Genomic DNA, 24,621 nt, shown 5'->3' on the forward strand with positions numbered 1-24,621 from the left:
AGAATCCTAGAATCACCGTGTACTTTCCCTGCCTCTCCTCTGGCCAACCCCTCCATCCTCAGGCTTTCTGCCTGGTCCATAACCTACCTACTCGTGGTCCATCCATAGCATGGGGCTTTGGATGAGAACACAGCCCCTTCTCTTTTGCCCATTTCCTTCCATGCTGGGCACATTTGTCTCATTATACAAAAGTCAAGGATCTACACATGATTAGATTTTAAAATACAGTAACAAATGTGCAAAGCAGACAAAGCATTGTTTGTTAAAAGCATGGTCACAGAGCAAACTGGATTATTTTACTCCTCTCTGTAGACCTCCTGATGTTGCACTATTACCTAAGGGTAGTCCAAGCTCCTCAGCATGGCACTCACGGCTTCCCATGACCTGGGCACTGTGTACCCTTCCACTTCCATCATCTGCCAAGCGCAGGCATCTGCAAGTGAACTGAAGCCATGAAATGGGGTGTGTCCCTACGGGCTCTGGAAAACTCTAAATGTCGGGAACTAAATTTGGTTTCATGAACCTGAGGGGAACCATCTTTCTGTTCAACCTAAACTTTGTCCCTGTAAGTGTCAGAGGGTGAATTCTGCCTAGACATCAAGGAACCCAGGCAAAACAACAGTGGAACCTCCAGAAAGAGCATCAAGAGGTCAAGGTTCTAACACCTTATTTCATGTTCTCTGGTATTAAGATCACTTTGCCATTCAGCTGGGAGTAATAATGCATCTTGTTTTTGCTTATTCTATTTTCAGGAGGAAAAAATAATGGCTAACCCTACTGTCAATGTTTGTTTCTGACTATCTGCTCTGGAGGGAGGCGGGGAGGGTGAGTGAAGGACTAGGGCAGTGTGGATATGGGAAGGCTTACTGCATCCTGTGAGGACAGCATTGTTGATGGGTAAACTTCTTGGTGGTGGGTACCTGCAGTGTCTTTTTAAATCTTTTCCAGTGGTTTCAGAATAACTGAGATAGCAAGTATCTAGTGAGCCCTGGTACGTTTTCCTGTCTAGCCTCCCTTTCTCCATGATTCCGGTTAGTCTATGCCTCACTCCCATCTCTCTCCTTTGGGGAAACTCCATCCTCCCCATTCCATGAAATTTTGATAAGCTTTCCAACCACTTTCTATCTCCATAGAGGTAGACGTGTGATCAGGCTTGGCCAAAAGTTACATGTGGAGGTAGAGTTACACACACCTGGGATCAAAGATACCTTCACACTGAAAAAATATTTTTCCCCTGAAACATTAGAAGATGATTATAAAATTCTGAATCAGGTGAATGATTTTAAATTATTATAGAAAAGACCATTAGTATAGAAAAGCACTCCCTCCCTTGGCCACTCCAATTGGTCCAAGGAGTGCACACATGACCCATGTGAACTAAACAGAACCTTTTCCTGAGATAATGTGTTCAGGGGCTGGGGGCAGGGGTGTGGTGCTTTCTCTGTCCCCTCTAACCCCTGCCCAGCATACTGTATATCAGCAGCTGTCTGTGTCCTTGTCCTGGACACACCCACCCCCTCCCATCTGCCACATAGAAGAAGCTCTTCTGCCATAAGAAAGAATGAAGGCTATGTAGGGAGAAACAGCCAAGCCCACACAGGAGAGAGGGCATTAGAGAGGCAAAACTCTATCTCTGTCCCCATGGGGGCCAGCCTGGGCCTGAGAATTAAACTGACGTAAGAGAGATTAACAGGAGAAAAGCATGCACATTCAATATAAGTTTTGCATAATACTCATAAAGAAATGAAGACCCAAAGAAGTTGTGCTTTTTATCAGATTGAACAAAAAGAGGCCATTGTGGAAAAGTAACTAAATTAGGTGGGAGGGCTAAAGGAAGATAAGAATTATTTTAACAAGGTGTTTTTGTACAGAATTCTCTTGGCTGTAACTCTCCATCAAAGAATGTGTCTTTGTAAAGGGAAGGCATCTTTCACATGGCAGTATTTATCTCCTGTTTTCAGGAAAAAGGGAGATTAGAATACCCTTCTTTTCATCTACTGCTTTTCCAATTTGCCTTTTCTCAAAGTAATCTTGAGGTCTAAATGGCATGTTTTGGGTTGGCATATTCTGCCACCCTTCACCTGAGACCCACGTGATTTGTGTTCACTTCATCCGTTATTCCTTCTCTTTCCTACAGTTGTTTTGGGTTATGTGACCTACCCAACTGCAAGGATGAGGGAGAATGTAGTCTTCACTAAAGAGAGAACTCGGAGTTGGTCTGAACTAGAATTCTCTAGCTCACTATCATAGGAAGTATAACAATACTAGGCTGGCTGCACTAAATGTCCCAAGTTCATTACAACCCACAAAATGTCAAGAACTGAAATGAAAAAGTTATAATATTAAGTGACTGGCACTGAGCAAATAAACCAAACTATTTAAGTATAGCATTAAGTAAATAACTTCATACTTGTGTTTAGGACCTAATGAATATGTCAAAAGTGACCCTGAAATAAAAATTTTCAAACTTGAAAAACAATGGAAAAATAAATCACATTAAAAAGAGCCAATAGATGTGACTATATCAAAAAGGTTATAAAAAACCGGGTGCCTGGGTGGCGCCTGTGGCTCAGTGGGTAGGGCACCGGCCCCATATACCGAGGGTGGCGGGTTCAAACCCAGCCCCGGCCAAACTGCAACAAAAAAATAGCCGGGTGTTGTGGCGGGCGCCTGTAGTCCCAGCTACTCAGGAGGCTGAGGCAGGAGAACCGCCTAAGCCCAGGAGTTGAAGGTTGCTGTGAGCTGTGTGACACCATGGCATTCTACTGAGGGCAATAAAGTGAGATTCTGTCTCTACAAAAAATAAATAAATAAATAACCATGTGCAGTGGCACATGTCTATAATCCCAGCACTCCAGGAGGCCGAGATGGGTGGATTGCTTCAGCTCAGGAGTTCTAGACCAGCCTGAGCAAAATAAAACCCTATCTCTACTAAAAATAAAAAAAATAGCCAGGTGTTGTTGCAGGCATCTGTTGTCCCAGCTTCTCAGGAGGCTGAGGCAAGAGGAATCACTTGAGCCTAGGAGTTGGAGGTTGTTGTGAGCTATGATAACACCATTGCACTCTACCCAGAGCGAGAATAAGACTCTGTCTCAAAATAAATTTTTTTTTCATTAATAAAAGGCAAACCAAAACATTAAAAATAAACTAGAAAAGTTAACTCTCCTTATTATGAACATATCTTTCATAAATTAATAATTTACAAAATACTAAAAATCATGGCTAATGAACATGTTTTTCCAAATGTTTAAATCTACTAATCCTCAAAGAAGTTCAAAAAATGAGAAGCTATTTTTTATCTATTAAATTGAAAAAGATTCTGTAATAATATTAATTCTTGCAAAGACACAGAAACACAAGCCCTCTGATACACTATTGTTGAGAGCATAATTGATATAGTGTTTTTAGAAACTATAGCAATGCTTCCATAATCTGTCATTTAAAAAATTTAAAGATAGCAGATGAAATTCGTATACAAATATTCTATTCTAAAGATCTAATCAGATTAAAAAAAAAAAAAAAAAAACTAGGCTTGACGCCTATAGCACAGTGGTTACAGTGCCGACCACATACACCCAGGCTGGTGGGTTCAAACCTAACCTGGGCCAGCTAAACAATGATAACAACTGCAACAAAAAAGTGGCTGGGCATTGTGGCAGGCGCCTGTGGTCCCAGCTACTTGGGAGGCTGAGGCAGGAGAATTGCTTGAGCCCAGAAGTTTAAGATTGCTATGAGCTGTGACACCTTGGCACTCTCCCGAGGGTAACATAGTGAGACTCTATCTCAAAAAAAAAAAAAAAAATCAAAAAACTAGAAATGTCCAAAATGTAGATAAATAACTATATTAATTATAGTACATTCATACCACAAAGGGTCTGATAGTCACTTAAAGGCATAGTTAGGATTTTTTTGATTGTATGAAAAAAGGCTCATGATACTGAAAAAAGAATGAATATGACATAAATTATGAGTTCAATTGTGTAAACTGTATGCACATAGACAAAATGTCTAAGTGAGAGTAAATTAAATATTTTTATTTAATTACATTTAATTATGAATAATTAAACTGTATTTAATTATAATTAATTATCTCTAAAAAGTACGAATTATGCATTTTTTGTTTTCCAAATTTTCTATAATAATCCTTAATACTTTTCTAATTGAGAAAATGTTATGTAAATATAAATATGACCTGAAACTGTGTTCTGATGATTTATTCCTCATTTTTGCAACTACCTTTTAACTGATTAGCTAAAAAAAATTTAACTGTTTTTTGTTGTAGTAAAATATATATAACATATAATGTACCATTCTGACCATTTTTAAACATATGGTTCAGTGACATTAAGTACATTTATACTACTGTTCAACAAAAATTTTTTACATGTAATAGTGAAAACTCTCTATTGGACATTTTCAATGACTACATTTTACCAACTCTAGCTTCAACATAAAAAATAAAATCTCCTTAAGCCAATCACAGAAATACAAATATTGCATGATTCAACTTTCATGAAGTTATCTGAAATAGTCAAGTTCACAGAATCAAAAAGTGGAATGGCAATTGCCAGAGGTGGGGGAGGAAGGAATGAGGAGTTACTAATTAACAGGCATAGAGTTGCGGTGGAGCAAGATGAATAAGCTCCAGAGTTCTTCTGTACATTGTACCTACAGTCAGCGGCACTGTTATCATACACTTAAAAATTTGTTAAGAGGGTAGATCGCATGTTAGGCACTTTTACCACAACAAAATAAATAAATATTCTTGGTTTTGAGACTTGCCTTTCTTTCTGTAAGTAAATTACATGTACTGCAAAATTATGTTTTGAGAATTTGAGTCTTCACTGTTCTGTCTCTTACTGCCCTTCTAGTACAAAGAGACCAGCACATTAATCAACACCATACTTGAGGTTCAGCCAAGGTCATCTTCTGGTGGTGAGGGGAAAAGCAATGATGAAATTGTTCAAGAACTTGTTGCTTCTGTCCGGACCAGGGTTCCAGGTAATAAATAATTGCTGGAATCTGTATACAATGAGAATTTTAGGAATAAACTCACAGAACTGGACAAAAAGCAAGTGTCTAGCCTGCTCATTGAATAGGCTCTGCCTGGAGAGCTCTTCTAACATTGGAGCTCTCCATTTTTGGACTAGAAGCTTACAATGTCCTGATGTCTCAAATGCCAGAAGCTGGGAGAACAAATGGGTTCTGGCCCAATTGAATGTAACTTCAACCAGCTTTTTTCCTGTGCTTCCTTTGGCTTCATTATTGTGATGTCTTAGAACTGCACTGCCCAAGACAATAGCCACTAGCCACACATGGCTCCTTAAATTTAAATTAAATAAAATTTAAAATTCAGTTCCTCAGCTGTACTTGTCACATTTCTAGTGCTCCCTTATTGAACAGCTCAGCTAAGGAACATTTTCATTATTGTAAAAATTCTATTGAACAGTCCTGCTCTAGAATCCATTTCAATTTTTCTTCACTCAGAAGAAACAACTAAATTATTTTCACCTTGTTTTCTGGTGAGTTATCTTCCTGAATGGTTACAAGTTGCACTTTCACACTTTTCTTAGATTGGCAGTAGATTTAAATTTCTTAATCTATTTTTCTTGGTTGGAAGAACCATAGAAGAAATATCATTATAGAAAAATGAAAATTGAGGCTAAAAAAACAGTGACTGAGTCCTCTGGATGTTCTTAAAACCCCTAGAAGAAAATGAGATGTGATTTCAGAAGCCAATTATCTGCCTCCTAGGAACAGGCCTCAGAAGAATATCTAGTTGGGGAGAGAGTTCTGTTGATGAAGCAAACTGAGTCAGTTATTTTAGGAAGCACTTTAACCAATAAATACAAGATGGAGGACTGGGTGGAGAAGGGGTGGCTCGAGAGATAGTGTACTTTTTAAGTACAGTCCCATTGACACCTAGGAGGGTTTTGTTTTCATTTTCCAAGCTTCATAAAGCTTATACTTTTACTGTGAAATGCTATAATCTTCTGAGACTGAGGGAGCAGGGATACAATTGACTGAACAAAAGAACTGAGGGTTTGGAATAGCCTGAGGCGAATGGTAGAAGCAAAAGCCAGGGATGCATGACCACATCTCTGTGGACCCAAAAGACCCAAAAAATTGGACTATCACTGCTGAGGAAATTTTCTCCAGTAGCCAAAATGTGAGTGTTTAAGAACAAATTTTACACACACACTCACTCACACACACACACGCCATCACCACTTGTTCATTTATAGTTTCCTCCGATGTGCAAGGAAAAGCCAGTTCTTTCATCTTTTATAACTCATGTGGTTCTTCATCTAAGTCTCCATTTGGTAGATTATAGGGGAAAAAAAGAGCTAAATCTTCCATCCAGACTGAACCATGACCTTTTGAATAATGCTCATTAACTAACTTGGGTTAAACACCAAGTGTCTCACTTCTCTCAGTCTCCCAACCCCAACCCCTCTTCTCCCAGATGCAATGCAGGTGTACAGGGAAGAGCGAGCCTTACACGCCTTTATGGAAAGGGGAAGACTCGGGCTCCTTGGCCCCTCTGGTCTCTGGAATGTCCCTTGTCTACTGAGTAGCACCTGTGTCCTGCTAGCATTTGCCACTGATGTCTTCAGGGCTCTTATTCAGCCAAAGCTGGACTCACCTTCCCATGCCTTCTTGCCAAGTCTCCTGGTCCACCATGGAGATGTTTCAGACAAACTCCTCAGCAAATATGCAGATTGAGCCCTACTGACCTCCCACTTCATCGTCTTCCCTCCTCCTCCTGCCAGTCACCCAGAATGAAAAAGAGCAGGCTTCTCTTTCCTGTTTCCAGTTCACAACTTCCTTCTACATTAGCATAGCTGGTTTCCCTGTCATCTTACTTAAGCAATCAAGCACCTACTCCCCACCCCACATCAGGACTCACACTGACAGAGAAGATGAAAATACCCCAGTGAACACACTTTAAGGTAAGAAATGAAATGCTCTGCTTATTATTTTAAAAAACAAATATGTATATGCAGGCATATATACGTATGTTATACATATAGATACATTCCCATTCACGTGCATAAATTTAAGTCTGATTTTCTGTGATTGCTCCTATATGAACACAGGTTAATCACTAAAGTGTTCTAAATTGGAGAAATGTTGTTGCATTTAAGCCCTGTGTATCTGGAGTAAATAATGAGTGAAACTTAGCTTTAGAAAAATGTGAAGATAAGCACATTATGGTAGTGATGTTCTGAGACCAGAAATCAGTAATGACTGACCTGAGAAACTGGCTCATTGTGTTTCAGAAAAATTGGAAATGGAGGGTGCTTCTGAGAGCCTTTTCATCAAGGATCCCCAGGGACGCTTGAACTCCTTGACCACGGTTCTTGGACAGGAAGTGGACCGGTTTAACAACCTGCTGAAGTTAATCCACGTATGAGAGCTCCTGTCCAGCATTGCTACTGGGTGTCAGAGCTTTATAGAGAACTTACTATACAGTAATATGAGTGTGCTTAGACTTTTTGTCACTTCAACTTTTCCATTTAGATATACTACCAACTCTTCAAACCCAGGTTGTCTAAAATTCAATATATCCTCCTCTAACAGGTCTATATTCCCATTTTCTAATAATGATAGAGTGGATGCATAACACTACAAGTCGTCAGTCTCCTCTTCATCCTAATTTACACCCTCAGAATTACCACTGATGCACTAGAAATTGATCGGGGACCAAGGCACTTCATGAACAGAGAATCAGTGCTTGTTGCTGATGTCTAGTATGTATTCAGTAATGTTGTGAAGCAAGACTACGAAAACCAGAATTTCTCCATGTGGGGGCCACAAAATGCCTACATTAGAATCCCCTATGGTGTGTGTTCAAAGCGGATCCTTTGATCCCACTCCAGACCTACTGAGTTCAGATTTCTTGAGGTAGGGCCTGGGAGTACATCCGTCTTCCCCCATGATTTCAATGCAACTAAAATCTGCAAACAACTCTTTGATCCTTTGCCTTAGGTTCACAGACACTTTCTCTCTGTATTCCCTTGATTTATAATGATAGTCAAAGGACTTCCTAGTTTCTTTGTGCAAAAATTTGATAAAAGAAAAATTAAAACTATTAGAGAGCAAGTATTGAGCATTAATAGGAAAGGTGTTACTTCTAAGCAGGGCACCAAATTCCTAGTCCTGAGTCAAAGCCTGGGGATAAGATTCAGGGAGAACTGGACCATCTTTTAAAACCAAAGACCATTTCTGTCCCCTATTAGGAAAGCAAAGTCTTCAAACATTGCTGCTTGGCTGCTTGCTGATTAGATGGGCCCTGGGTCAGCTGAATATGTGAAGTCCTCATTTTGGAACTATGGCATCTAGTCAGGTATACACCAAGGTCAGCAGGCCAGGTAGCCAGACTGGGGCTTAACACCTTCTATATCAAATGAATCAGAGTACAAAGTAAGCTGCTATGATAAAGACCCCCATAATACAGTCCAAAACCAGATGGAAACTCCCTTTACTCTCCCCCAGCATCCCAGAGGAAGCCCTGGCTAGGCCAGGTAGTTTATCCTTCTTTGGGAGCTCATCCAGGTAATGAGCAAGTTGGATCCTCCAGCTTTGACAGGTAACTTTCATCTCTAGGTCCAAGGCAGCTGGTCCATTTTTGCCAGCCAGTGGAAAGTAGAAAAGAGAGGGCCAAGAAAAGGCAGATTTCTTATAAAAATGTGATCTAGGAGCAGTAGATACTTTTTCTTCTTATATCCCATTAGCCAAAACCTGGTCACATGGCCACACGCCTGCTACATGGGTGGCTGGGAAATGTAGCCTCTAGTTGGAGTGCTATGTGCCCAGCAACACCGAGGGGGCACTATTATTCTGAAGAAGAAGAAGAGATGGATGCTACTCATCTCTTGCCTTTTCTACATTATGACTTTTCACCTACTTAAAGATAGGAAGTCCAAACATCACTCCCTCCATAACATCTTTCTGGAACAACAGCCCTTCCCTTCACCACCAGATGACTTAGGAACCCCTCCTTGGGGCTTCATAATTTCAGGTATCTGTGTCCATAACTGTACTTGCTAAATTTTTTGTAATTATCTCCCCATGAGTATGTCTACTCTGACAAAGAACTTGAAAAGAAGGGAACTGGTATATTAGTCATTTCTCTTTTCTTAGTAACTGACATACTATATCTTCCATGAATGTTTGAATGTACAAGTGAATGAAAGTGGGTCTCAGGTCTCCCTATAGTCACTTCTTCTAGTCAAACAAACTCTACCACTAACAAAGGAATTCACCTAATAAAAGGATAAGGAGAGGAGCCCTGGGAAAGCCAACCTGCAGGGCTATCAGGAATCACAGCCCAGACCCCCCTTGGAGGAAGGGCCAGGCATCCATGCAGAGCCTGCACTAGGACCCTCCTTGTCCTCTAGTCCTAGACCTCAAGGCCTAGTTCCACCCTGCCCTGGCTTTGTTCCCAGCCTTGCCTTCATTTCCCCTTGGGAACAGCCAGCCAGCATCATAGTGACAACAAAAAAGCCGAGGGAAGGTGGCAGCAACCAGGGGGCTCAGGAATGGCCATCCTAGGAGCTCACTCTTACCCAGATAGTTACAGAACTTGAGACGGGGCAGCCCTGACAATGACAAAGTCACCTGTTGTTTAGGCTTCTAGCTGCGGGAAAAGGAAAGCATTTGAAGTGCACTCTCTCCCATTTAACACAGCTGTAGGAGACCCAACTGTACTGTAACCTTCTCCTTCTTTAAGCAGACCTTGAAGATCCTGGAAGGTCTTATCCTTCTATCTGTCATTTGATAGTCCTCCCTGCATTTTAGATAAGTCTCTGCTAACTTTTTCCATTTCTGGTGTCTAAGATGAGGTCTGTTCTTGACCCTGGCTGAGGCCTCCTTTCTACACTCTGCTGCAAGAGGTTCTTCAGAATTTCAACATGTTGAACTTATACTCTTCTTTTTTTCACCACTGCCTCTTATGAAAAGAGGCAAGGGGAGGAGGGGACCAAGGAATAGATTTACAAAAGAATGAAAAGATGACTAGCCTTATTTCATCCACACATTGCCTGACTCTAGGACTATGTGCACGTGGTCTCAAGACTCATTTGGTTGTTTAATCAACATAGATCTTGCCGCCAATATCTTCCTATTATAAGTTCCCATTATATGGCAATGTTCACAAAACTGGAACCCATGAGACCAATAACCCATCTATATGCTCCCCTGTGTTGTAGATGTTGGCATATATCACCCTGTGCTCTGCTGCCAGCCCAGAATCTCCCAGGACTACTGCCTGCCACTGTCTTATGTCGAGAGGCAGAGTGGAGAAGGGCTATGTTTAAGGAAGTATTTCCAGTGCAAGAAGATCCCCTGACGTCAGCCAAAAGATTGGTCTCATCTAAAAAATCTTCCCTTTCTGCTCTAACTCTGGGGACTGGCAACATGCCCTAGGCAGACCTGGCCAGTGGCATAAGGTGGTTCTTACTCCCACCTCAACTTCCCACACCTGTGATTCCCAAATCACTAGCAGGTCTATTTTTCCTTTGGCTTGGAGGAGAGCTGGACAGTGTCATTTCTTGCATCCATTTCTCCAGACTTCAAGGACATTCCTCCTTCCTTTCTTTCCACTGTGTTGGATTCTGCTATTAACTGCCTGAACCCCCATCCCCCAAGCGTTACACTCTATGGTCACATGCTATAAAAATGCATAGAATATTAGAGGATCCGGCCCAACAGATGGTGTGAAGAGAAGATGAAACCCAGCAAGCAGGCCTTCAACCACGGTAGCACCTGCTGCCATGAATGAGTGTCATTAACACCTGATAATTATGTCTGTAAGGACAACAATCCTTTTCTTGTTCTTTCAGATTTCTCTGGAAACACTTGACAAAGCCATTGCTGGATTTGTGGTGATGTCTGAAGAAATGGAAAAAGTGTACAACAGTTTCCTCAACAACCAGGTTCCCTCTCTCTGGTCCAACACAGCCTACCCATCTCTGAAGCCACTGGGATCATGGGTCAAAGACCTTATTCTGAGAACTGCATTTGTAGATGTAAGAGAATTTGCTTCTTTGGGGTTTGAATGAGTCTGACGGTATAGTGCCTTAAAGTCTCTAGGAAGCTCTGACCGACAACTGTTGATAGTCTGAGCCCAGAGAGACAGAAGCTTCCAGAAGGTTATCACTTTGAAAGTCATACACTGATTATGTCATTTGCCCTAGGCCCTTATCTCCAGATTCCATGTTAATTCCAGGCCATCCTTGGGGTTTCAGCTATAGTTCATGGGACCCCATTATGCAGTACTAACCAGTAAGAGATGGGTCCAAACAGCCTTGTGACTTTGCTGCCATCTCCCTCTTACCTACGCCCTGTAACAGCACCAGCAGTCATGGGGCTGGTGGCTCGGGAAGGGAACAGAGGGCAGCAAAATGGGGATGGTGACTGACTCAGGCTGGTCAGACCCTGCCCACTGAGAGGCCCTTCAAAGTAAGACTTTGATTTAGAAGACAAAGTGTCCATCTCAAAAGCAAAGTATCAAAGTGTATCATGATATGTTGTTTCTTCTTCAGTTGTGGCTCAAAAGAGGACAGCCCAAATCCTATTGGATCTCTGGTTTCTTCTTTCCTCAAGGATTTCTAACAGGTACCGGTCCTCTTCCTGGGAAAATCCCCATGGGAAGATAACAATTTGGTGGACACAGGGCTTCTAGGAGCTGGGGAAAAGGCATGGGAGCTAATGGCCTAACAATGGGGCTGCTGGTCATAGGGCAGTCCAGCAACATCTTGCTCTTCCTTGCCTTTGGGGAGAAAAAGGTTAATAGAAATAGCTGATGTTCCCCAGCAACCTAATCCCTGTCCCCTCAGATTCCTTAAGTGCAGGCATTCCTGCCTCTGCGAATGCACAGTGTGTGCCTCAGTTCCCCGTGTGACCCATGCTCAAGCGCACCAACGCTCTTCCCCAGCTCAGGCTCCAGCTCTGATCAGCTTCCTTTCCTCTAAGAAATACTCTTGATGTTCCTCCATCAGCCCTTAGAGAAACTGGCTAGAAAGCGCCAGAGGGGACCAAGGTCTTTGGGCTACTAGAGACTAATTAGCCTGGGCCTTAATCTGTCTCATTCTTAATCTCTAATAAACAGCCCATCTAAAACAAGTTAGACAAGGTGTGCAGTTGTGAGATTGGGCCCTGAAACTTCCCCACAGGTTTGCCCCTCACTGCAGGGCAATGTGCTTCAGACTTGGCCTCCTTCCCTCTCTTCCTACCCACGGCCAGAACCTAGACACTCCTTGGGTCCTTACCTCTCACTTGACCCACAGGCTTCCTGTCTCTGTGAACTAACTCAGATCAAGGTGTTAACAGCTGGGTCTTCTGTATGGAGAGGAAGCTCTCTAACACTAAGCCAGCCCGGTTGGGGTGATGAAGGCCAGTGGTTACGGAGTAGCAGTGTTGTTTGGAGGACCCAGTTTTCTGGTTTTCTTATGTACAGGAACTCTTCAAAATCATGCTCGGAAATATAATTTACCTATAGATGAGCTGAATTTCAAGTACAACATGATTCCTGCCTATCGGGATCAAGCTGCAGTGATAGAAGCCGCCAAGACAGTGCAGTTTGGACAAGAACTGCCCATGGACCTGGAGGTATTATCCATGTGACTGTACAGCAAAGTAGACTCTATCCCACTGTCGTTGAAAATTTCAGCCAATCTCCCATTCCCCACTCCCCTACCACCTACCATTTGCAAGAGCAGAAAAGGCAGGATGGTAATCACATCCCCCGGATAAGCTCCTCCTCAATTAGCAACAACTAGATGGGAACAGCCCAAATCAGTCTGACTTGGCTCGGTGCCCATGGCACAGTGGTTAAGGCACCAACCACATACACCGAGGCTGACAGGTTCAAAACTGGTCCAGGCCAGCTAAACAACAATGACAACTGCAACAAAGAATAGCCAGGCACTGTGGCGGGCACCTGTAGTCCCAGCTACTTGGGAGACTGAGGCAAGAGAATCACTTAAGCCCCAGAGTCTGAGGTTGCTGTGAGCTGTGATGCCATGGCACTCTACCAAGGGCAACATAGTGAGACTCTGTCAATAAAAAAATAAAATAAGTCTGACTTATAGAAATACTTTTTAAGCAGTACTATTTTCTTTAAGATACCCCCTGGGCGGCACCTGTGGCTCAGTCGGTAAGGCGCCGGCCCCATATACCGAGGGTGGCGGGTTCAAACCCGGCCCCGGCTGAACTGCAACCAAAAAATAGCTGGGCATTGTGGCGGGCGCCTGTAGTCCCAGCTACTTGGAAGGCTGAGGCAAGAGAATCACTTTAGCCCAGGAGCTGGAGGTTGCTGTGAGCTGTGTGAGGCCACGGCACTCTACCGAGGGCCATAAAGTGAGACTCTGTCTCTACAAAAAAAAAAAAGATACCCCTAGTAAATTTCTCTATCTTGCAGAGGCAAGGTAGCAAGAGGTTGAAAACAAGGGTTTCAGAATCAGATAAGTCTGAGTTTGCCTGACTCGCCCCTCACCAGTTGTGTGTGCTAGACCACTACATATTGCTAACGTATCATGGGAACCTCAGTGTTCTCATCTGCAAAGCGGGGCCGATGTCACCAACTTCAGAGCTGTAGTGCAGCATGAATAGAACAGCAAATTTCATGTGAACAGCACTCAGTACACCCACAATAAATATCATCATAAGCTAAATTTATGTCATTCATTCAGCTGCCTCTTAGCAGAATTGATATATTCACTTCATACATTTTATAACTATAAACACATTAAAAAACAATAGGAATGTGCTAAGGAAGCAGTTCAAGCTGTTTACTATGTAATTCACTCCCCTGGTGCAGTGGTTCTCAAAGTGGGGACCTCCAGATCAACAGCACCAACATCACCTGGGAACTTGATCAAAATGCAATTCCAAGGCCCCATTCCAGACCTACTGAATCAGAAGCTTTAGGCTGGGGCCCAGAAATCTACATTATAACATTTCCTACAGGGGATTGTGAGCCCACTAAGAGTTTAAGACCTACCCTGTTTCCCAGAAAACAAGACATCCTCTGAAAATAAGACCTACTTACAGGAAAGATAAGACGTCCCCTGAAAATAAGACCTAGCGCATCTTTGGGAGCACACCTTAAAATAAGACACTGTCTTATTTTCGGGGAAACAGGGTACTGCTCTAGAACATCAATGATTCGTAACTATGGCTACACGTTAGAATCACTTGGAGAGCTGTTAAAAATGCCGATACCCAGACCACACCTGAATTACATCCAGATCTCTAAGGGTGGTCCCAAGCATCATTTTTTTTTAAGTTCCCCAGTGGTTCCAGCATACATCCAGGGATGAGAACTGCCACTGTCAGTCTTAGCTGCCCAGCTGAGATGTGCTGAGATATGGATGGGGCTGGGCAGCCCCTGCATCAAAGCATCTATCCACCCCAGCGTAAAAAAAGAATTTTCTATATGTTCTATAAAACCAAAGATCTACTCCAGATCACTTTTGCCAAGAAAATGTTCACTAATTAATCAGCATAGCTGAGGTGAGTGGCTTTTATTAAACTTTCCTTGAAATATCATTATATTAGTCAGTAGGAATTCTCCTGAGTAATCCTATCAATATTCACCCCATCCTGATCTGGTTGATCAACTCTTTTCTCTGATTAGCAAAAACATACAAATATCAGATTAATTCCGTACTCGTGGCTTACTGTATGACATACTATAATATCCATGCCTCCTAATTGCTCGTATCTTTAAATGGCAGTAAAAAGGATTATGTCTTTGAAGAAATTCTCTTCAGTATGAAAAGTCCTTTTAAAGAAAGAGAAAATAATTTAGAGATGTATTCCTTGTTATTTGAAGTCCTTTTACTCAAGAGGGTGTCTCAGGCCCATGTCAGGAATAAATGAGACTGTAGAAGGGCAAAACAACACCTGCAGAGAAGCCCTCCCCAGAGCCTTCCAGGATGCAGGCCCTGCTCTGTGTCTGCCGTCTAACAGACAGAATATACCTCCATCTATACCTCCACCCCACCCGTTTACATCATGTCTCTCCTTGGGTCATGTACACTGAGCTGTGGCAATACCCTACAATCTCTGAGATCTGTGGAGACTTCATATCATCTAGCTGGCCCATCTCCTGGTCCACCCAGCAAATGTCTGCAAGAGACAGTGAAGCCATGTTTTTGGACAGCTTTATCTCTGTTACATACAGGCAGGACTGCTGTCAGCCTGTTTGCCACCTTTGTGCAGCTTAGGAAAAGGCACTCTTTCTGGGTGGATGTCCACATCACTCCTACACATGACTTGGCAAGTAGGTAGCAAGATGGTTTTCAGGCAAACCCGCAATTAATCTGATAGCTGTCCCCAAAACAGGATGGTCCATTCCACTGCACTTAAGAAACAGAAAGCTCAGAATGACAAAAACCAAAGACAAGCCTAGAAGAACTTAGTTTACCTTCCTTCTATACAATATAATATGCTCTGCACATTGTTCCCACTGCTTGGTCCTCTGCCTGCAGGCATGAGGCTCCAATTGTCCAAAGGTCTGGAGCCAGAATTGGCCGAATTCACTCAGTGTTTGAGAAAGGATGACAAGGTGCCCACAATCAGCAAAAATGGTACACCTGTGGAGATACCCATCACAGGACTCAGAGGCAATCTCTCTCTCTCTCTTTTAGGGGAAACATTAAAAAGTAAGCATAATTTTTAATAAGGGGGAAAGAAAATAAAAAAGAGAACTTTCCATAAGCACTCTGCAAATATTATTGCAGATATGTAATACATCTTCTCAGAGGGCATCCTTGGAAGACCTTGCTAAGAATAACGGATGATAATCCCGGTCCTCTTATCTGCTTCCCATGAGAAGGGGGAAAGTCATTACATCATGGTATCCGATAGTCTGAAGCCCGTAAATGGGCTTCCCAGGGATAGCCCCTCTTAGACACCCTGAGGGAGGGGGAGAAGCATGAGATATGACTTCAAACCGAGAATCAAGTTACTCTGCCTCTCAAAGCCTCAGGACTGCCCTCTCTAAAACATGAGTAATAGAACAAATTTATAGTGTGTTTTTTAGAATTGCCTGGTGAGGATGTGGGACACAGGAAATGGCTCACAAATGCCCATCCCCTTCTTCTCCCCTCACCTTCACACTTGTGGTTACCTTACAGTTGCCCTCTCCTGAGGACGGTGTTCTTGTGCACGGGATGTTCATGGATGCTTCTCGATGGGACGATAAGGAGATGGTGATAGAAGACGCATTGCCGGGACAGATGAATCCAATGCTGCCTGTGGTACATTTTGAGCCACAACAAAATTACGAGCCAGACCCAACCCTGTACCACTCCCCACTTTATAAAACGGGGGCACGGGCAGGAACACTCTCGACCACAGGTGAGGATGTTCTCAAGATGTAGTACAAATAAAGACCAATACAAACTGCAATCCAAGAGGGATCTTGGGCCAATTAATAGGACTTAAAATGAGGCCACCTATAATGTACAAATTTATAAATGCTTAAAATTGTTTGTTCTAGTACTGAGGGTAGATTAATATCATAAATTAATGCTTGCTTCTGTTAGAATCTAAAGAGTAGAAAATAGAGCTTATTGAGCAGACTTCCAGTTTCAAATGATGGGCTAATTAGACACTAAAATGATTCTCTCAACAAATCTATTTTGACTCACTATAGGAAAAAGACTTCAAGATAAACTAATAAATAGAAAGCCCTGCTGAAAAACTCTAAGTAGACTTGAACTGAGGTACAGCCTCAAGAAAAAGGAACCAGACAGAAAGAAAGTGATCCTGATGGATAAGCCTCCAGACACCTAAAGAATAGCAATGGGAATGAACCGAGGAAGTCTCTCCGAATACAGCACAATGCAATTGGGGGGAGGGGGGGCTTTGGAAAGAGATGGAATTTTTAACATTCATCTAGTAAGCCACTGGGAAGGAGAATGTAAAGGAGCAGGATATTTGGAAAAATAATGGCTTACAATTTCCCAAAACTAATGAAACACTTGAGTTCTTAAGATGACGAGATCTCACAAAGTGATAGGGACAATATGTTAAAATATACAGCAAATAAACAACTTTCAAAGAGACCTAGAAATACCCAAGTGATACTTAAGACTATCAGATGTCTGGAAAATTCTCAAAGCAACCAAGAGAACAGTGAAGATGTATGAATACTGCTAGAACTGGAATTCCAGAAGATGAGAATTGGATTGTCATCAGACAACTCTCATTATCCACAGTGCATATAACAACATAATGGAGAAACATCTCCAAAGGACTGAGGGAAAATACCTTTAAACCAGAATTCAAAATGCAACCAAACTATCATCGAAAAGAGAAGTTCAGATAAAGACAGTTTGGGACATGCCAACAGTCTGTCAATCATCACTGACCTCTATTTTTAAGTAATCCAACATAAAGCTAAGTCTTTAAATGTTTGATCCCAAAAAATGATTTTAACAACAACTTAAAACTACATTCCAGATGATAGAAATATGGGAGAGGAGAGAGAAGATAAAGTAAAGCAGGCTTAAATGTTTCTCATTTGGGTAGAGAATATGAATACTGATGATAAAAATATATATATTTTTCTAATAATGGCTGCATTTAAAGTATGCTTCCTTTAGCCAGGCATTGTGATGGGTACCTGTAGTCTCCGCTACAAGAGGCTGAGGCAAAAGGCTCACTTGAGCCCCCAGGAGTGTGAGGTTGCAGTGAGTTATGATAACACCAGTGCACTCTAGCCCACAGCAAGAGCCTGTCTCCCACAAAAAAAAAAAAAGTATATTTCCTGAGAGTGACATACAAAATACAACTAATCTATAGATTCCTATCACATGCCTTGATTGCCCATTTCTATAGCAAATCTAAAAAATATAAAAAGGTATTTTTTAATTAATAATGGTATGTGTAAGTTTTTCATGTGGACATGTGCTTTTATTTCTCCTGGATAAATGTCTAGGAGCAGAATAGATAGACCACATGGTAGGTGTACGCTTAACTTTTTTTTTTTCAAGTTGTATTATCTTTAAGCACACAGACCTATCCTTAATTAAGCACAAAGAACTATTTTTAATTAAGCACAATGACCTTTTTATTTGTTTGTTTTCTTTTGTGGTTTTTGGCCAGGGCTGAGTTTGAACCTGCCACCTCCGGCATATGGGGCCGGTGCCCTACTCCTCTGAGCCACAGGCACTGCCCACAATGACCTTTTTAAACATGTCACCAGGTGTAGAGACCATTCACCCACTGCTCTGTTTGGCCGCCGGTCTCTTGTCCCTCTCTTCAGCAATGGTGAGGCGGATACCTTTTCCTTGGGGAAGAGAAATCCATGGTTTGTTACCTTTGCCAATAACAAAAATGTTGGAGAGGTGAGTGGCAAAGCTGTTGCCATTGGCATCTTTCACATGAACTACATCAAAAGACCCAGGATGTCTTTCTCTGTTGGTGATCACACCAGTTCTTCCCAAGTTAGCACCTCCAGTCACCACACACAGGTTACCCATGTCAAACTGGATGAAATCTGTAATCTTGCCAGTCTCCAAATCAATCTGAATGGTGTCATTCACTTTGATGAGGGGACTGGGATAGTGGATGGTACAAGCATCATGGGTCACCAGATGAGGGATTCCTTTTGTGCCCACAAAGATTTTTCTCACTTTGCACAACTTGTACTTGGCCTCTTCATGTGTAATACAATGAACAGCAAAATGACCCTTCGTGTCATAAACCAGACAGAAATTCTCTCCAGTCTTATCAATGCTGATAACATCCATAAAACCAGCACGATCAGTTATATCAATTCTGACCTATGCCATCAATCATAATGAAGTACTGCGCACAAATCTTCTTTACTTCCTAAGGAACAGGCATACTTAAGGCATACTTAATAATGAGTGGAAGACACTCTCTCAGCTTGTGGGGGACCAGTGGATGGGCAAGGAGCAAACACGCCAATTTATCCAGCATCCAATGCTTTGGAGCTGCTACCCACTTCAGATGCTTCTTGGGATCACAAGCCACGGCTGTGCTAGGCACAGAAAGAGCTAACTTTTTAAGAAACTGCCAAACTGTTTTGGTTTTTTTTTTGTTTTTTTTTTTTTGTGGTTTTTGGCCGGGGCTGGGTTTGAACCCGCCACATCCAGCATATGAGACCGGCGCCCTACTCCTTGAGCCACAGGCGCTGCCAAACTGTTTTCTTTCTTTTTCTTTTCTTTCTTTGTTTTTTTTTCTTTCTTTTTTTTTTTTTTTTTTTTGAGATGGACTATGGCTTTGTCGCCCCTGGTAGAATGCTGTGGTGTCACAGCTCACAGAAACCTCAGGCTCTTGGGCTCAAGCAATTCTCTCGCCTCAGCCTCCTGAGTAGCTGGGGCTACAGGCACCCACCACATCACCTGGCTATTTTTCTTTTTTTTTTAATGTCCAGCTATTTTTAGAGACAGGGTCAAACTGTTTTCTAAAGTAGCCATACCATTTACATTTCTACCACTAGTGTAAGAGAGTTCCAGTTCTTCCATATACTCACCACCACTTAGTCTTTTTAGTTTTAGAATGTATACAGTATATACTTGTATCTCATTGTGGTTTTAATTTGCATTTCCCTAACGACTGATGATATTAGCCATCTTTTCATGAACTTATTTATATGTTATTTGAGGAAATGTCTATCCATATTTTTTGTCTATTTTTAATTAAATCATTTGTCTTATTATTGACTAAAATTGTGAAAGAAACTGTTTTTCTGGCAAGAAAAGGACTTCTGTAATCAGAAGACCATGAGGGAAAACCTGCCTTTTTCTCTATTTTTTCTTGCCTAACTCTATTCCACCACAGGCTGAGTCATAGAGCTGCACCAAGGCAGTGGACCAGATGGCTGAAACTGTGATCAAAACCCTATATTTGTGGCCATAAGTCTAAGCAGATATACTCCTGCAAGTGGTAGAAGGTGGTCCCTTTATTTAAATATTTAAATCTGTACAAGTCAGGTTCAGAAACAAAACACCCTAGCAAAGGCTTTGAGAGCAGACCTACAATCTAAACAACAGCTCAAGTTCCAAACTAATGTCTGTGTGGCACATGGGCAAGACAGACCCAACACAGCATAGCTGAGACTTTGAGAACAAAACTATGACTTAAACCACCACCCGAGTCTCAGACTTATCCCTGATGCATGGAACAGACCAAAAACAGCCTAGCAAAGACTTTGAGAACTGAAATATAATTTAAATCACTACCCAAGTCTCAGACTAATGCTTGAATAGCAAGAGGCAGGGCAGGGCCAAAGCAGCACAGCAAAAACTTAGAAAACTGGGCTAATACTGGAAATACCGCTAGGAGACAAAAAAGAATATGTCTGAACACAAATGAGTTGATTGCCTACTAAAACAAAAACAAACCAAAAAAATCAACTTTCTCCTGAAATTTTTAATAGGCCTGTACAACATAATATTTAAAATCTTCATGATAAAATCTAAAATCACTGAAAAATACCATCAGAAAAATATCTCAAGGTAAAAGACAACAAATGCTAACCAAGATGTGAGAATTGTCAGATAAACATCTTAAAGCATTTATTACAACTATGTTCTACGAAATAAAGATAAACACACAAGAAGTTAATTTGTATACTCAGCAGAAGTTAATAGATATACCCAGCAGAGAAATACAAACTGTAAAATACAAACTTTGGGACTAAAATAATACAATACCTAAAATATAAAATTCACTATGGGATCAATAACAGCATGGAAATGACAGAGGAAAATCAGTGAACTTGAAGATATTGATAAGATTAATAGAAAATATAAAATCTGAAGAAAACAAAGAAAGAAGGAAAGAAGTGAAAAGAGCTTCAGAAACCAATAATTCAATATCAAAAGATCTAACATCCATGTCACGGAAGTCTCAAAAGAAGAGGAGAAAGATGCTAGTAGACAAAAAATTTCAAATAAATAGAAATTTTAAAAAATATAGATTATTCCCTATATCATCTCAGACCATAGGGAAATAAAATTAGAAATCAATTTCAACAGAAATGATCAATTCTACACAAATTCATGGACATTTATAAACCTACTGCTGAATAATTATTGAGTCAAGGAAGAAATTAAGGTGGAAATCAAAAAATTCCTCAAACGAAATGACAAAGGGGATAAAAATTATCTAAATTTTTGGGATTGAGCAAAAACAGTCATAGAGGAAAATTTAGAGTCTTAAATGTACATATCAAAAAGACAGAAAGATCACAAATCAACAATCTAATCAATCATCTTAAGGAACTAGATAAGGATCAGCAAACCAAACCCTAAATCCCACAAAAGAAAAGAATAACTAAGGTCAGACCAGAACTAAATGGAATCTGAGACAACAAAATAATACAGAATATTAATGAAACACAAAATTAGCTCTTTGAAAAGACAAACGAAAAATAAATGGTGCTGAGAAAACTGGATAGCCACATGTAGAAGATTGAAACAGGGTCTATTTCTCTCACACTCACAAAAATTTATTCAAGATGGATAACAGACATAAATCTAAGGCATGAAACCGTAAGAATTCTAAATGAGAAAAAAAATAATTCTAGAAGAAAATCTCGGAAAAACTCTTCTAGATATCAGCTTAGGCAAAGAATTTATGAAGAAGATCCCAGGGGCAATCACAGTAAAAACAAAAATAAATAAATGGAAGTTGATTAAATTAAAAATCTCTGAGGTAACCCAGGAAACAGTCAATAGATCAAATAGACAACCTACAGAATGGGAGAAAATATTCACAAGCTATACTTCCAATAAAGGGTTAATAACAAGAATCTACAAAGAACTCAAGCAAATCAGCAAGAAAAAAATCGACTCCATAGAAGAGTGGGCAAAAGACTTAAACAGAAACTTTTCAAAAGAAGATAGACTAAAGGCCAATAAACACATGAAAAAATGTTCAATGTCATGAATAATCAAAGAAATACAAATCAAAACTATAATGAGATATCACCTAACCCTCATGAGGATGGCTTTTATCAAAAAGTCCCAAAACAACAGATGCTGGCTTGAATGCAAAGAGAAAGAAAAACTTATACACTGTTGGTGGGACCACAAACCAGTACAACCTGTATGGAAAATAGTATGGAGGTTACTCAAAGAACTGAAAGTAGACCTACCATTTTCCAGCAATCCCACTAATGGATATCTACCCAAAGGTAAAAAAAAAAAAAAAAAAGTCATTTTGTCAAAAAAAAAAAAATAGAATGTTTACTGCAGCACAATTGATAGTGACAAAGGCGTAGAATCAACCCCCAGTGCCCATCAATTTGTGAATGGATTAATGAAATATGGTATATGTATACCATGGAGTACTACTCAGCCATAACAGAAAAAAAAAAAAAGAATTAATGCCTTTTGCAACAATCTGAATGGAACTGGAGACCATTCTCCTAAGTGAAGTACCACAAGAATGGAAAAACAAACACCACGTGTACTCAGTATTAAACTGAACTAACAGATCAGCATTCTTACGCACAGATGGAAGTAAAACTGCCCACCAATTTTTGTGTGCTTTTTTCTTAGAAGAAAGAATCTTCCCTTGATAAAAATAATCTTCTACAAGATCTTTTGCTGCTTCTTGTAGGTCTCCTAACTCCTCAGGTGCAAGGAAAGTTTCTCTTCTTGCTGTAACCAGTCATTTTCCGCTGTTTATAGCCTGTGGATTTCCATCTCACTTTCTTCATACAGTTCAGTCATTACTTTAAGTTTCCAATTCTCAGTTTCCAACTGTGTATTTTCTGACTGCAAAGACGGTTGTTCAGTCTGTCCATAAGGATAAGGGCATTTTCCATAGTAAAAGTTCAAGAAATAATTTTTTATCTCTATTAATTAATAAATCCATTGGGTTATCCTCCGATTTTGGTGCAATCAAAAACTAGAAACCACCTGACTCTCAAAAAGATGCCCGGCCCATTCTAGTCCTAATCCTCTCACACAGGTCCACAATGATGAAGCTATAAAAGTGATGTTCTATGTCAGATGTCCCAGAACTCAGGACAGAATACCTGTGACTGTATTTATACCTCTTAGGAGGCCAAGTGCTTACCACTGCAGCGTAGAAAGGATAGATGAGAAGACAGCTGGACAAATGAATAGATGCCCAACCTACCACTGCATGTTCAATACTGAATCCTAGTCCAGTGCTCCCAGATTCCAACTGCAGAGAACTTATTCTTATAGATCATAAAGTTATATAAAGCCTAAGCTGAATGAGTCTGAAAGAACCACTTGTTCTAAAATCTTCATTTTATAGGCATAAGACTGAAACCCATAAAGGACTATTTCCCAGCATCTTTAGAGGTAGTCAGGTCTGGAGCTCATATGTCTTGACTCTCAGTGTCTTATGTCTTTGTATCAAGAGGTTATTCCTTCAGTAATGACCCTTTTTGCCCCTGTATCCGTAATTAGGCCATTCAACCAACTTCGTGGTTACCATCCTCTTACCCTCCCACCGATCCAAAGACTACTGGATTGCCAAAGGATCAGCTTTGCTCTGCCAGCTGAATGAGTGAAAAGGCGCCACCTCAGCAATGAAAAGAACCAGGCCAGAGATCTTTCCTGGAGAGGGAAAAGGTTTGAATAATTTATATGTGAGCAAAATGATTACTTCTATTTGACTTAGGATATTAAGTGTGATTTTTATTTCTTTTACTACCTAAAATAAAAGCGTTTGAGTTCTTTATGTTGTAATCCAAGCTCTGATATGGAAGCAATGAGTTCAGCACCCACCTATTAAACCTGCTATTCCCACCCAACTTAGAGTTAGGACTCAGCCCCACTCCTCCACACAGGTTCCCTCCCCTTCACACTGAGATGAAAGGTGATCAAGGCTGTGTTTTTACGTGTTCCACATTAGATGAACAACATATGGGAGGTTGATGCAATGACCACAACCACTGGGGGAGCAAATGAGCAAGATTATTAAGGTCTTGGCCCATGGTGCCAGTTCCCCACTCTGTGGGGCAATGTTACTGCTGTCACAGAAGTACAGTCAGTCCTATGCAAATACAGAGGACTTTTTCACTTCCACTTTAGGGTGAACCTGAGAACTAGCCAAGACCCAGTCAGGTGCATTAGAGCCCCTGACACCTAAAAGGCAGAGGTTGCTGGGCCAGCGTTAAATTGGAGTATCCACTGTGATGAGCCATTCTGTGTCAGCCCTGTTGATAGGAGTCTGTTTCCTCCCCTGGCCATAAGTGACCCAAAAAACTTGGGAGCTACCCAGCTCTGGGAAAAGCCACACCATACCTTATGAAAGAATTGTAGGAGCAGGCCAGCCGCAGTGATCCCAGCCCCCCAGTCTATTGCTGATTCCCCACCTTTATCCCACCTGGCAAAGGTAAGAACAGACTCAAGTCCCAGAAAGCAAGGAGCGCCACTCTGTCAGTTTGAGCAGAAACAGGAGCTAGCGCAGTCATGCCGATGGCTGCAGCTGCAGAAGTCAGAGGGTGGATACCAGGCACCACAGCAGCCATAAGCCCAGGTGAGAAAGCTGCAGGGGATGGTGCCGACCTCACAGCTGCTCCACACTGTGAAGCAGGCAGATGGAGGGCGTGCAGAGCCTGCCACTGCACCAATCTGTCTGCTGGAG

General features: G+C 41.3%; 1 protein-coding gene and 1 pseudogene across 2 annotated transcripts in view; one reads left to right on the top strand and one right to left on the bottom strand.

Moving 5' to 3' along the window:
* Window positions 1–23,717, top strand: part of DNAH6 (dynein axonemal heavy chain 6) — a 381,781-nt gene extending 358,064 nt beyond the window's left edge. Inside the window, exons 71-77 of the mRNA XM_053587707.1 lie at window positions 4,872–5,001; window positions 7,284–7,411; window positions 10,848–11,033; window positions 11,550–11,622; window positions 12,464–12,615; window positions 16,149–16,371; window positions 23,439–23,717. Of these exons, the coding sequence (XP_053443682.1) occupies window positions 4,872–5,001; window positions 7,284–7,411; window positions 10,848–11,033; window positions 11,550–11,622; window positions 12,464–12,615; window positions 16,149–16,371; window positions 23,439–23,542 (996 nt within the window). The 3' untranslated portion in view covers window positions 23,543–23,717. The remainder of the gene's footprint in view (window positions 1–4,871; window positions 5,002–7,283; window positions 7,412–10,847; window positions 11,034–11,549; window positions 11,623–12,463; window positions 12,616–16,148; window positions 16,372–23,438) is intronic.
* On the bottom strand, window positions 18,217–23,147 carry LOC128583396 (40S ribosomal protein S4-like; annotated as a pseudogene). Its single transcript, XR_008379454.1, has 2 exons — window positions 23,140–23,147; window positions 18,217–19,024 (listed from the first exon to the last, which is right to left on the bottom strand). The product of XR_008379454.1 is annotated as a 40S ribosomal protein S4-like (transcript).
* Window positions 23,718–24,621: the final 904 nt, after the last annotated feature.

Source organism: Nycticebus coucang, chromosome 4 (assembly GCF_027406575.1).
Source record: "Nycticebus coucang isolate mNycCou1 chromosome 4, mNycCou1.pri, whole genome shotgun sequence".
Classification (NCBI taxonomy): domain Eukaryota; kingdom Metazoa; phylum Chordata; class Mammalia; order Primates; family Lorisidae; genus Nycticebus; species Nycticebus coucang.